This window comes from Oncorhynchus mykiss, chromosome 3, assembly GCF_057628025.1.
Source record: "Oncorhynchus mykiss isolate SJ-2025 chromosome 3, ASM5762802v1, whole genome shotgun sequence".
Lineage (NCBI taxonomy): Eukaryota > Metazoa > Chordata > Actinopteri > Salmoniformes > Salmonidae > Oncorhynchus > Oncorhynchus mykiss.
The window spans coordinates 73,463,419-73,478,285 of record NC_143024.1 but is presented as its reverse complement, the minus strand read 5'-3'; the positions used below and the strand labels follow the sequence as shown (position 1 = coordinate 73,478,285).

The window sequence follows — 14,867 nt, the reverse complement described above, 5'->3', positions numbered from 1 at the left end:
GGAAAAACGACCTGCTCCCGACACCCATAATTCATGAATAAGATTTATTTGATTTCATTCATCATTAATGTAACCACAATGTTCAAATACATACAAATAAATAACATGTTTATTTGTGGATGATGTAGTAGTCTGCAAGGACTGACCAAAACTTCAATTTAAGTGAAGTGGCAAAACAACAACATTCTGACATGCAGTCCTCAATGAGGACTGTGATGAACCATAAATAACCATAAATGACCCATTTCTCTGTGTCTGGCATCTGTCTAGGAACGGCAGATGATCCAAACTAGAATGAGAAGACAAAACACAGTATGCTGATGTAATGTTCACAATGTGTCAACGTGCTGTACACAGAGAAACCATAATAAACAATATAAAGGAGCGCTTAAGAGAAAAGTAATAACCTCAGCAACACAGACCTGTTATTAACACCACACCAAGTCAAACTGAGTGACACACAAACAGGCCCACAGTCCCAGTGCCCATGGTTGGGGCAGTTCTGCGTCTCAAATGGCACTTTATTCCCTACTGCACTACTTTAGACCCTGGTTAAAAGTAGTGCACTATGTAGGGAATAGGAGGCCATTTGAGACGCAACCCAGTGTGTTTTCGCCTTGCCGTCAATGGTGCCCATTTATGCTCAGGGATCATTCTGTGCCTCTAAACACGTACGACCTAGGAACACCTGATACCTCTGGAGGAAATGCCAGAGAATTAGAGGCAGGGGCTGGAGGTGTGGAGCGGGCCGGACAAGCGACTGGGTGCCACCTCAGGGGTGATGCACAGTTCAGCATATAGGGGAAAAGAGAAGTTATAAGCTGCATGTTCGTCTGTGCTTGACCATTAGTAAGTACAAGTAAGCTACAGATAAGTACAGATCATCTACAGCTATGTAGTAAGTGGGTCATTCCACCAAATTAGTCCCTTTTGCATTCCTTCAATGTTTTAGGTGCACCAATATTTAATTTTAACAAACATTATGTACATAATTTGTCCAAACCGGAAACAACAAGTTTAATTGGGTTGCATCAACTACTGCTTTTAAAAAGCACCACTTAAATGTATGCATTATACTCATTTTACACCTTTGTCCTGGGTTGTGTTCATTAGGGTAACAATTGAAAACGTTATTTTTAAAGATTCTACAGAAAGTAAGTCCAAATCAAATCAAATTTAGTCCCTGCACGATCCAATCAATTTTCCTCTGTTTGGTGCCTAATGAATACGACCCAGATGCGTGTTTTTGTTAGTGTCTCACATTAAAAACAAACAAAAATTCATACCTGTATTTCTTATCTTAAATAGACGTTAAAAACCACTAAATGTATTTGTCCTGAGATATTTTCTTTAAAGGGGTAATAGAGACAGACAGGTGGCCTGAACTGGAGAGTAGAAACACAGCAGAATTAACAGTATCTTGTCTGATAGAGATCGATATAGTCTTTTTACTAATGATATTTTCAAGTTCAGAGACAGTGAAATGTATTGCATAGTTAGTTCCAGACCTGGGTTCAAATACTTTATCTGACCTTGCCTGGCTTAATGAGCCATTAGAATATTCCCAAAACGGTAAACCCTGCCCATCTGGCACTACAGGCAAGCTGAGCAAAACAATCAAAGTATTTAAAAGACTTCAAATAGTATTTGAAACCAGGTCTGATTAGTTCCTCATAGAGATGGCATTAGAAGAAGAGGGCATGGTAATTTACAGCTGACACTAAATTCCCATACAACCATAATCATCTTCTAACTCTATTTTTCACCTTTAGGACAAGAGATGCACCCTGATCCACATCTATGTGCTTAAATACAACCCATACACAACGTCAGGATCATATCATAACATAATAACAAATGTCACCAACAACCAGAGACGGAATTGGAGAAAAGTCACTCTGGGAACTTACTGATCTTAGAATTTACCGTAAAGTAACGACCGAGTGAAAATATAACTTTTAAAAGTTTATATTCTGTTAACTCATATCCCCCCCAAATTGTTGACTCTTCCTATGCTTATATGTTGCCAGCATTAATTGAAAAAAATAAAACACAAAAATGCTTGCCATTTCCTCATAGAACATGATGTCATCTCCATGAGGAGGAGGAGATAGCCAATCAGCGGTCTACTAGCATTAATATTTTTAATGACCGGGTATATGCCCACACCATTCTTTTGTTGGGGTACACCCATAACATTCCAACACAGAAAAACTGCTTTTTAACACACTTAATAAAAAAAATAGAAGGACAACTATTTAGCTCATATTGTCAGTAATTATAGGTCATGTTTCACTGAAATCTGGAAACACTGGGCAGTTAACTTAAACACATTTTGTACATGTCAAAATTATTTTACTTTGCGAACTCTAGTTCACCTCCAATTACACCCCTGTCGACAACACATGAGTAATGCAGTAGTTATTCTGAGTGTTTGAAATAGGACGGTTAAGACAGAGAACAAGACAGTTCACTATAACAGCAAGTACACAGCAGCATTAGTGTCTCCAAGGCACACAGCATACACGTCTTAAGATACAAGGGAACTCATTTATAAACCTTTGGCAGGTACAAAATAAATCTCAAAAAATGTGTGTGCCAATTTTCACACAAAAGTTGGCATTTATAAAAACTGAACTTGATGTAAAAACGTGCTCACCTTCTCGCAGACTTTAGACAATGCTTATGCAGATTCTAGTGGTTGAAATATTGTATTGCAAGCAGGCAAGTACATTTATATTTTGTGCAAATGGAGGATATGGACACGCTTATGAATAACAATAAACAGGTTAATAACAAGATGCAATCATTTTCCGTTAGTGAGTAAAGAGAAAATATATTTAGTTTATCTTTGCATTTTAAAATAATTAGACAATCATCTATCTATATCCCTGGCTACTATGTATTATTTATTTCCATGATCATTGCATAATCAATTCCTCACCTTTTCTGTGATGGTGTCATACTCACGAGGTAGCCTATATCGGGCAACAACAGGAATAGCATTCATCTCATATCTGCTTTAATTGGACCCACTTCACAGTAGTAAATAGATAAGCTATTTCAAGTATTTTGCTCTATGCCATCCGATCCAGAGCGCAGTAGTATTAACGGTGGAACAGACGGGTTGCAGGTTACTTCTGTAGCCCACATCTGAATACTGTAATTTAACATTTTTTGAGTAGACAATATTGCATTTATACACATAATATATATTTTCATAACTATTGCAGAATAAATTCTTCACCTTTTCTGGACATTATTGGTCCATATTTCTGAAGTAACCATAGCCTACAAAAAATGACCATGCGCATCTCTCATTTAATTAAGTCTATTAGATAAGCTATTATTTCAAGTATTTTGCTCTACGCATCAGAAAGGAAGCGGGTTTATAACTAAATTAAAATTTACCAGGTGAACAGGTGCATTGTAGTGTGCATGTCTACCACTGTAAGTAGAGAATGTTTCAGAATTCGAGGGCAGTGTAGCATCGTTCAGAGAAAAAGTCATTGCAAAACATTAGGCCCAATTAAATTAAAACGGTCTGCTTACAGCTCAACAGCAATTTGCAATAGTTGTCGTCTTTCATTAACTTTTTGTCTATCAGATAGCCTAGGCCTACAGCAAATGTCATTGCAAAAGTTTAACATTCTGCAATCACCTCCAAAGACATTTGATCAAGTTCGCTATTGCTATTTCCTTTAGAAAACTGCTCAAACACTTCGAAAGTATACAGCGAATAAGGGCGTTTTTGTCACCATAAAAGGTAGATGGGCGTTTTTCAGACAGAGTACTGATGCTCTTTCACTCACAGTTTCAGGACGGGTGTGATTTATAACAGTAAACATATGTATGCCAAGTTTATAAAACTCTATTTTTGTATGTATGCAGTCTTTTCAGAAATGGCACATGCAGATATTCAGATATTTAGTGTGAAATTTACGCAACGGTTATAAATGAGGCCCCAGAGTATCTGTCAGTCAGCAGACTACTGAGGAGAAGAAACCATTGAAATAAAAAAAAACTCTACCTATATGGTTGAAAACACAGTGTTAAGGTATCTGCCATCATCAGACTCTCTGGAAATAGTAGAAACAGTGGTAAAAAGGTTGTTGGGCTGTTCAGTGTATGGCTTCACCAGTGTTCAGGTTGAGTAGAATGGGTAGACTTTACCAGTGGTTATCTTCAACTGCAGGAGAAAACAACAACACTCTTTACACATTGAGAAATAGAGGTGCTAGCCGAAAGCTATAGATGTGCCAGCGGATAGCTGAATCGCAACAGGTCTATATGGCTCGAAGAACCAATTTGTACAAGTGTATGAAATGAGCTGAGCTGAGCTCCACTGGATCAGGTATGGTGGATTGCTACAGGGATTCTGGTTATGGCAGGGTGTAGATAACATGAAAGGATCTTTATGGCTTAGTGAAGAAATAGAGATTACTTTCAGTATGAACAGATAGCGTCTCTTCCCAAAGAATGAGAGACACTCACCTCAGATGTAGGACCTGTCAACAGTCTAACAGGGGGTATTCTCTGGCCAACACAGGTGATCGTCGTGGAGATACGGCCGCCAGGAGCTCACTGGCTATCTCCTGTCGGATCTCATCAGCAAGGCTCTCTTTGATCTGAGGTAGAGGACAGAAGTTACACAGTGAGACTAATCAATTAGATTGGATGTTCTAGCTATGTCTGAATCCTGGCTTAGGAAGACCACCAAAAATTCTGAAATTTTCATCCCCAACTACAACATTTTCAAACAAGATAGAACTGCCAAAGGGGGCGGTGTTGCAATCTACTGCAAAGATAGCCTGCAGAGTTCTGTCCTACTATCCAGGTCTGTACCCAAACAATTTGAACTTCTGCTTTTAAAAATCCACCTCTCTAAAAACAAGTTTCTCACCGTTGCTGCCTGCTATAGACTACCCTCTGCCCCCAGCTGTGCTCTGGACACCATATGTGAACTGATTGCCCCCCATCTATCATCAGAGCTCGTGCTGCTAGGCAACCTAAACTGGAACATGCTTAACACCCCAGCCATCCTACAATCTAAGCTTGATGCCCTCAATCTCACACAAATGATCAATGAACCTACCAGGTACCTCCGCAAAGCCGTAAACACAGGCACCCTCATAGATATCCTAACCAACTTGCCCTCTAAATACACATCTGCTGTCTCCAACCAAGATCTCAGCGATCACTGCCTCATTGCCTGCATCCGTAATGGGTCAGCGGTCAAACGACCTCCACTCATCACTGTCAAACGCTCCCTAAAACACTTCAGCGAGCAGGCCTTTCTAATCGACCTGGCCGGGGTATCCTGGAAGGATATTGATCTCATCCCGTCAGTAGAGGATGCCTGGTTTTTAAATGCCTTCCTAACCATCTTAAATAAGCATGCCCCATTCAAGAAATTTAGAACCAGGAACAGATATAGCCCTTGGTTCTCCCCAGACCTGACTGCCCTTAACCAACACAAAAACATCCTATGGCGTTCTGCATTAGCATCGAACAGACCCCGTGACATGCAGCTTTTCAGGGAAGCTAGAAACCATTATACACAGGCAGTTAGAAAAGCCAAGGCTAGCTTTTTCAAGCAGAAATTTGCTTCATGCAACACTAACTCAAAAAAGTTCTGGGACACTGTAAAGTCCATGGAGAATAAGAACACCTCCTCCCAGCTGCCCACTGCACTGAAGATGGGAAACACTGTCACCACTGATAAATCCACTATAAATTGAGAATTTCAATAATAATTTTTCTACAGCTATCCACCTTTTCTACTGCTTTTTTTCTATTGCTTTCCACCTGGCTACCCCTACCCTGGTCAACAGCACTGCACCCCCCACAGCAACTCGCCCAAGCCTTCCCCATTTCTCCTTCTGCCAAATCCAGTCAGCTGATGTTCTGAAAGAGCTGCAAAATCTGGACCCCTACAAATCAGCCGGGCTAGACAATCTGGACCCTTTCTTTCTAAAATTATCTGCCGAAATTGTTGCCACCCCTGTTCAACCTCTCTTTCGTGTCGTCTGAGATTCCCAAAGATTGGAAAGCAGCTGCGGTCATCCCCCTCTTCAAATGGGGGGACACTCTTGACCCAAACTGCTACAGACCTATATCTATCCTACCCTGCCTTTCTAAGGTTTTCGAAAACCAAGTCAACAAACAGATTACCGACCATTTAGAACCTCACCATACCCTCTCTGCTATGCAATCTGGTTTGCTGGTCATGGGTGCACCTCAGCCACGCTCAAGGTCCTAAACGATATCTTAACCACCATCGATAAGAAACATTGCTGTGCAGCCATTTTCATTGATCTGGCTAAGGCTTTCGACTCTGTCAATCACCACATCCTCATCGGCAGACTCGGCAGAGTCGACAGCCTTGGTTTCTCAAATGATTGCCTCGCCTGGTTCACCAACTACTTCTCTGATAGAGTTCAGTGTGTCAAATCTGCTGTCCGGACCTCTGGCAGTCTCTATGGGGTTCAATTCTTGGACCGACTCTCTTCTCTGTATACATCAATGATGTCGCTCTTGCTGCTGGTGAGTCTCTGATCCAACTCTACGCAGACGACACCATTCTGTATACTTCTGGCCCTTCTTTGGACACTGTGTTAACAACCCTCCAGGCAAGCTTCAATGCCATACAACTCTCCTTCCGTGGCCTCCAATTGCTCTTAAATACAAGTAAAACTAAATGCATGCTCTTCAACCAATTGCTGCCTGCACCTGCCCGCCTGTCCAACATCACTACTCTGGACGGCTCTGACTTAGAATACGTGGACAACTACAAATACCTAGGTGTCTGGTTAGACTGTAAACTCTCCTTCCAGACCCACATCAAACATCTCCAATCCAAAGTTAAATCTAGAATTGGCTTCCTATTTCGCAACAAAGCATCCTTCACTCATGCTGCCAAACATAGCCTTGTAAAACTGACCATCCTACCAATCCTCAACTTTGGCGATGTCATTTACAAAATAGCCTCCAATACCCTACTCAACAAATTGGATGCAGTCTATCACAGTGACATCCGTTTTGTCAACAAAGCCCCATATACTACCAACCATTGCGACCTGTACGCTCTCGTTGGCTGGCCCTCGCTTCATACTCGTCGCCAAACCCACTGGCTCCATGTCATCTACAAGACCCTGCTAGGTAAAGTCCCACCCTTATCTCAGCTCGCTGGTCACCAAAGCATCACCCACCTGTAGCACGCGCTCCAGCAGGTATAGCTCTCTGGTCACCCCCAAAACCAATTCTTTCTTTGGCTGCCTCTCCTTCCAGTTCTCTGCTGCCAATGACTGGAACGAACTACAAAAATCTCTGAAACTGGAAACACTTATCTCCCACACTAGCTTTAAGCACCAGCTGTCAGAGCAGCTCACAGATTACTGCACCTGTACATAGCCCACCTATAATTTAGCCCAAACAACTACCTATTTCCCTACTGTATTTGATTTGATTTATTTATTTTGCTCCTTTGCACCCCATTCTACTTCGCACATTCTTCCACTGCAAATCTACCATTCCAGTGTTTTACTTGCTATATTGTATTTACTATATTGTATTTACTTCGCCACCATGGCCTTTTTTTGCCTTTACCTCCCTTATCTCACCTCATTTGCTCACATCGTATATAGACTTGTTTCTACTGTATTATTGACTGTATGTTTGTTTTACTCCATGTGTAACTCTGTGTCGTTGTATGTGTCGAACTGCTTTGCTTTATCTTGGCCAGGTCGCAATTGTAAATGAGAACTTGTTCTCAACTTGCCTACCTGGTTAAATAAAGGTGAAATAAAAAAATACATAAAATAAAAATTAATCAATCAATCGTCTCTTTGATAGGAAGGGACAGAATAACTAATTGACTACACTCAAACAGAAGAAAATGCAGAGAAACAAGGAGGTGCCTCAGTATCAGAACTTGACCAATAAGAAATGCTTGTTTTTCGTTGCATAACAGAGTGCTCTAATGAACACAGCCCAGGATTGGCAGTACACCCTGTTCTGTTGGTGTAATAAGGGCTTCATAAATAGTTGATTTTAAACTGAGATTTTTGAAACACAAAACACACATCTCTTATCCCTCAAAATAACTAAAGCTGGAATCCTTAATGGTGAAACTGCTATTTTCATTTGCAACATTACAACAACAAGTTACTGCAAACAACGAACACTGTTTTTTCCCCTCGGACATGAATTTTCACACAATAAAAGAGCAAAATATGTACAGAATTTGTTTTACCATGCTGCACGACGCTCCTCAGCCCGGCAAAAAAAAACAATAACAATGGCGGTTGGGAGGCCAGTGGTGTCGTTTCTCCTTACTGCAGATTCCATCTTTAAAGCCCTGCCAAACACGGGCATCAGACCACTGACTAAGAAGTAGTCCTAAGTTATAGGTTCCTGTGGAATTCCAATTTCCTTTTGAAGCTTCAAAATGTGGTCCATGTGCCCCCTCCCAAGCGCTTAAATCAGCTCAGTGAATGATTTTTCATGAGCGGAATCGTCTTTCAATAAGGATGTAGTAACCTTGTCCCGTCAGCCAAGGACATAATAAAACATGTCCTGGGCGATATTGGCATTGTTATTGCACCTCAAACACAAATACTGGCAGGCACTGGGCAGGGTCCAATTTGAGCACTCATAGTTCAGTGAAGGACAAATCTTAATGTTGTCCCGTATTCTAAAATAGAATAGAATCTCAATGTTGACCTTTATTCTAAAATAGAATCCTAGAACACACTGAGCTCACTTACCTCCTTGATGAGCTGCTGTAGCTGGGGGTTGTTTGCCCTTCCTACAACTAATCTTCCTCCTCTTCCTCCCTCCCTACCCCTCTCCTCTAGCAGGTGAGGGTCTACAGCTGCCCCTCTTCCTCCTCTGCCCTCTTCCTCTCCTTGCGCTCGATCCTCTGGATGTTGCTCTCCTGTCAGTGCCTTGTCTATGGCATGGTCCTGGGCCTCTAGAGGACTGATCTGGCCCTGGGAGAACCCTGTGGAGGCACCAGGCCGTGGAGGGGGGGCTGGGGTGAGGGAGATGGAGGTTCGATACACCTCTGTCTTCTGGGGACCAGGGAGGGGCAGCTCTGAGGTGTGGGAGGGGTCTGGGTGACATCCGGTGGACCTCATTGGACTGGCTGACCTGGAGGAGCGGCCTGAGCGCGGCGTGGGTGCCATGCTTGGTCTGCTCTCTGCCCCACCCTCGTAGCCCAGCTCTGTCTGCAGGTACAGCGGTTCCATCAGCAGGTTCAACATCTGGAGGGAGAAACCACACAAACCACAAGCATGACACAGTGAATTGCGACAAGTAAAACCTAACGATGCATTCGGAAAGTATTCAGACCCTTTCCCTTTATTTTTCATTTTGTTACAGCCCTATTCTAAAATGGATTAAATAACAAAAAATCCTCAACAATCTACACACAATACCCCACAATGACAAAGCCAAAACAGTTATTTTTACATTTTTGCAAATGTATTAAAAATAAGTATTCAGACCCTTTGCTATGAGACTCAAAATTGAGCTCAGGTGCATCCTGTTTACCTGTGGTAAATTCAATTTATTGGATATGATTTGGAAAGGCACGCACCTGTCTATATAAGGGCTCACAGTTGACAGTGAATGTCAAAAACCAAGACATGAGGTCAAAGGAATTGTCCGTAGAGCTCCGAGACAGGATTGTATTGAGGCACAGATCTGGGGAAAGGTACCTAAACATTTCTGCGGCATTGAAGGTCCCCAAGAACAGTGGCCTCCATCATTCTTAAATGGAAGAAGTTTGAAACTACCAAGACCAAGACTGACCGCATGGCTAAACTGAGCAATTGGGGTAGAAGGGCTTAGGTCAGGGAGGTGACCAAGAACCTGATGGTCACTCTGACAGAGCTCCAGAGTTCCATTTGTGGAGATGGGAGAACCTTCCATAAGGGCAACCATCTCTGCAGCACTCCATCAATTAGGCCTCAGTGGTAGAGTGGCCAGACGGAAGCCACTCCTCAGTAAAAGGCACATGACAGCCCGCTTGGAGTTTTCCCAAAAGGCCCCTATAGGACTCTCAGACCATGAGAAACAAGATTCTCTGGTCTGATGAAACCAAGATTGAACTCTTTGGCCTGAATGCCAAGCATCACATCTGGAGGAAACCTGGCACCATCCCTACAGTGAAGCATGGTGGTGGCAGCATCATGCTGTCGGGATGTTTTTCAGTGGCAGGGCCTGGGAGACTAATCAGGATCCAGGGTAAGATGAACGGAGCAAAGTACAGAGAGATCCTTGATGAAAACCTGCTCCAGAGCACTCGGGACCTCAGACTGGGTCGAAGGTTCACCTTCCAACAAGACAACGACCCTAAGCACACAGCCAAGACAACGCAGGAGTGGTTTTGGGATGTCCTTGAGTGACCCTGCCAAAGCCCGGACTTGAACCAGATTGAACTAGAGGTCGACCGATTAATCGGAATGGCCGATTAATTAGGGCCGATTTCAAGTTTTCATAACAATCGGAAATCATGGGTTAACTGCCTTGTTCTGGGGCAGAACGACAGATTTTTACCTTGTCAGCTCGGGGGATTCAATCTTGCAACCTTACAGTTAACTAGTCCAACGCTCTAACCACCTGATTACATTGCACTCCACGAGGAGACTGCCTGTTATGCAAACGCAGTAAGCCAAGGTAAGTTGATAGCTAGCATTAAACTTATCTTATGAAAAACAATTAATCAATCAATCATAAATCACTAGTTAACTACACATGGTTGATGATATTGCTAGTTTATCTAGCGTGTCCTGCGGAGCATATAATCGATGCGGTGCCTATCGTTGCTCCAACGTGTACCTAACCATAAACATCAATGCCTTTCTTAAAATCAATACACAGAAGTATATATTTTTAAACATGCATATTTAGCTAAAAGAAATCCAGGTTAGCAGGCAATATTAACCAGGTGAAATTGTGTCACGTCTCTTGTGTTCATTGCACGCAGAGTCAGTGTATATGCAACAGTTTGGGCCACCTAATTTGCCAGAATTTTACGTAATTATGACATAACATTGAAGGTTGTGCAATGTAACAGGAATATTTAGACTTATGGATGCCACCCGTTAGATAAAACATGGAACGGTTCCGTATTTCACTGAAAGAATAATCGTCTTGTTTTCGAGATTATAGTTTCCGGATTCGGCCATATTAATGACCTAAGGCTCGTATTTCTGTGTTTTATCATGTTATAATTAAGTCTATGATTTGATAGAGCAGTCTGACTGAGCGATGGTAGGCAGCAGCAGGCTCGTAAGCATTCATTCAAACAGCACTTTAGAGCGTTTGCCAGCAGCTGTTTATGATTTCAAGCCTATCAACTCCCGAGATTAGGCTGGTGTAATCGATGTGAAATGGCTAGCTAGTTAGCGGGGTACGCACTAATAGCCTTTCAAACGTCACTCGCTCTGAGACTTGGATTGGTTGTTTCCCTTGCTCTGCATGGGTAACGCTGCTTCTAGGGTGGCTGTTGTTGTTGTGTTCCTGGTTCGAGCCCAGGTAGGAGCGAGGAGAGGGACGGAAGCTATACTGTTACACTGGCAATACTAAAGTGCCTATAAGAACATCTAATAGTCAAAGGTTAATGAAATACAAATGGTATAGAGAGAAATAGTCCTATAATTCCTATAATAACTACAACCTAAAACTTCTTACCTGGGAATATTGAAGAATCATGTTAAAAGGAACCACCATTTTTCATAGGAACTTAAACGTTAGCTTTCTTACATGGCACATATTGCACTTTTACTTTCTTCTCCAACACTTTGTTTTTGCATTATTTAAACCAAATTGAACATGTTTCATTAATTATTTGAGGCTAAATTGATTTTATTGATGTATTATATTAAAGTTAAAATAAGTGTTCATTCAGTATTGTTGTAATTGTATTGTTGTAAATAAAATTTAAAAAAAACAAAAAAAACAGCCGATTAATCGGTATCGGCTTTTTTTGGTCCTCCAATAATCGGTATAGGAGTTGAAAAATCATAATTGGTCAACCTCTAGATTGAACATCTCTGGAGAGACCGGAAAATAGCTGTGCAGCGACGCTCCCCATCCAACTTGACAGAGCTTGAGAGGATCTGCAGAGAAGAATGGGAGAAACGCCCCAAATACAGGTGTGCCAAGCTTGTAGCGTCATACCCAAGAAGACTCGAGGCTGTAATCGCTGCCAAAGGTTCTTCAACAAAGTACTGAGTAAAGGGTCTGAATACTTATGTAAATGTCATATTTCAGTTTTTTATTTTGTTTTTTAAAAAAACAACCTGTTTTTGCTTTGTCATTATGGGGTATTGTGTGTAGATTGATGAGGGGAAATTTAAAGAAAAAATCAATTTTAGAATAAGGCTGCAAAGTAACAGAATGTGGAAAAAGTCAAGGGGTTCGAATGCACTGTAGAATTAGAATTCCAAGAACAGACATTCCTATTTATGTGAATGTTCTGTGACGGTTGGACGTGCAGCCATATTGACGATAACAATATATTTATATGAATAGAACACACACCATTACAGGAGGAACAACCTAGAAAATAAAAGCCCAGACCCACTGCAGGTACTCACCGGCTCCATAGCTCTCAGAGCAGAACTGTTAGACAGGCTGTACATGCTGTGACCGCTCTTCATACCATACAGGAGAAAGGAAAGATAAATATCAACCACACAAATGTTACATTAAAGAAGAGGTACGGATTGATATGATGGGTGGCTAAACAACAAATACAAGAGTAGTGATGTACATGCAGCCTGATGTCCTGTCAAATGAGAAGAACCCAGAGGAACCACAGTAGGTGCCATGAGCAAACAGAGTTATGACAAACCATTTATCCAACATGTTTAGGAGTTACGAGTGAGAGAAAGTATGAGAGAGTATCAGTCGGTTCGGTCTTTGTGTGTGTGTGTGTGTGTGTGTGTGTGTGTGTGTGTGTGTGTGTGTGTGTGTGTGTATATGTGTGTGTGTTTCCAGGTGTAGTTTCAGGTACCGACCATGCGGTGGCGGTAGAGACTGTGGTGGCTGGCAGAGCGGAGCTGTTCGTTCAAGGTCAGCAGCCGATCCTCTAGCTGGAGCTCTAGTTCCTTCAGCTCCTGTCTCACTGCTGACCGCAGGCCCTGCAGCTGCTCCGCCTCCTGCCTGGCAATCACAAACAGAAAGAGACCACTGTTACCATGTATGTACAGGTAACTGGCAAAATAATAGAAAAACTTGAGTAAGTGAGGGATACAAAGTATATTGAAAGCAAGTGCTTCCACACAGGTGTGATTCCCACGTTAATTAAGCAATTAACATCCCATCAGGCTTAGGGTCATGTATAAAAATGCTGGACAGGCCATTAATTTTGCTACCATGGCTATGCCTGTATAGGATGACAATGCCCCCATCCACAGGACACGAGTGGTCATTGAATGGTTTTATGAGCATGAAAATGATGTAAACCATATGCACTGACTGCCTCAATCACCAGATCACAACCCAATTGAACACTACTGGGAGATTCTGGAGCGGCGCCTGAGATAGCGTTTTCCACCATCAACAACAAGACACCAAATGCTGGAATTTCTTGTGGAAGAATGGTGTCGCATTCCTCCAATATAGTCCCAGACACTTGTAGAATCTTTGCCAAGGAGCAGTGAAGCTGTTCTGGTTCGTGGTGGCCCAACGCCCTATTAAGACACTTGCATGCATGCATGTCTGTCTGTCACAGACTCTGCTAACATCTGTGTCCAAGGGCCTCTAGCCTACCTCTCGTCGTGACTGAGGTGCTGGTAGACTAACGCCTGTTGTTTCATCAGGGACACTTCCAGATCCATCATCTGTGTCCGGAACACATTCAGACTCCTCCTCTTAGCCTGCAGCTCCTTCTGGAGAGAGGTCTGAGGGGAGGAGGAGAACATTGAAGAAGATTACTTTATTGTCTATTGTCACAGAGACACAGGGAGATTTTCATTTGGGCAAAAGACTGTCTTCTGTAGTCTCTCCTCCGTGACCCAGAAACAGATAAGTGGTCGACGAGTGTCAATTTGTTAGTACACGAACAGAAGACTGTCCTCTTCGATAGCCACCTTTCATCAAGGATAGTAATTTGTAATCTACCGGAGTCCTTCGCGGAAGAGTTTTGATATCTGCCACGCCCCCTTTGAATCAGCTATCGTTTGTCGGAGGAGAAAAGCATGCACAGGTTTAGAAGCAATATGCTACATATAATTGTAACTATAACATGTCTTGAACAACTAACTTCATTTGTTTTTATCACTTTACACATTTCTTTTGGGATCCACTCCCACTAAACATTTGCCTGATGAAGTGCGAATGAAGAACGAGAGTCATTTCATACAAGTGCATTTTCATCCACGCCGCCTCTCCTTGATTACCTTTGACCTTTTTCTAAAAGAGGCAAGAGAGGACGGAGGAGAGAGGACGCAGGAGTTGAGCAAATCAAATTGACAAAAGGCCACAGAGATGTCTTTGACCTATTTCCCAACCCCCAAGACACACCCCAGGAGAGGTTGGAGGACAGAATTGGTAATCATGGATTTAATTTCTTTAAGAGTGGCAGGTCAGGTGAGTGAATACCTCAAACAGTGGCTGGGCAGATCTCTGACGATTGAAAACGTCTGCTCTGCATTCTGATGAATTCTGTTGAGGGCAGAGAAACCACAGATCAAATACTTAGTCACTGATAAACTAGGGTCCAAATGTCTCTGCTTGCATTATGGGTGGAATGGCTAGTGTTAGGTTTTAAAACTGCAAAGAGCCTTGCAGAATGTTATAGTACACATATGTACTACTATACTATATTTGCCATTTAGCAGACATTTTTATCC

At 42.2% G+C, this 14,867-nt stretch overlaps 1 protein-coding gene across 3 annotated transcripts in view; it reads right to left on the bottom strand.

Annotated features, from left to right (window-relative positions):
- Positions 1–30: 30 nt before the first annotated feature.
- The window catches only part of LOC110504376 (protein ITPRID2), a 57,183-nt gene continuing 42,346 nt past the window's right edge, over positions 31–14,867 (bottom strand). For all 3 annotated transcript variants that reach the window (XM_036974825.2, XM_036974826.2, XM_036974827.2), the window contains 7 exons: positions 14,617–14,679; positions 13,786–13,916; positions 13,032–13,176; positions 12,609–12,665; positions 8,769–9,266; positions 4,495–4,628; positions 31–4,189 (listed from right to left, as the gene is read on the bottom strand). In XM_036974825.2, the coding sequence (XP_036830720.1) occupies positions 4,512–4,628; positions 8,769–9,266; positions 12,609–12,665; positions 13,032–13,176; positions 13,786–13,916; positions 14,617–14,679 (1,011 nt within the window). In that variant the 3' untranslated portion in view covers positions 31–4,189; positions 4,495–4,511. The remainder of the gene's footprint in view (positions 4,190–4,494; positions 4,629–8,768; positions 9,267–12,608; positions 12,666–13,031; positions 13,177–13,785; positions 13,917–14,616; positions 14,680–14,867) is intronic.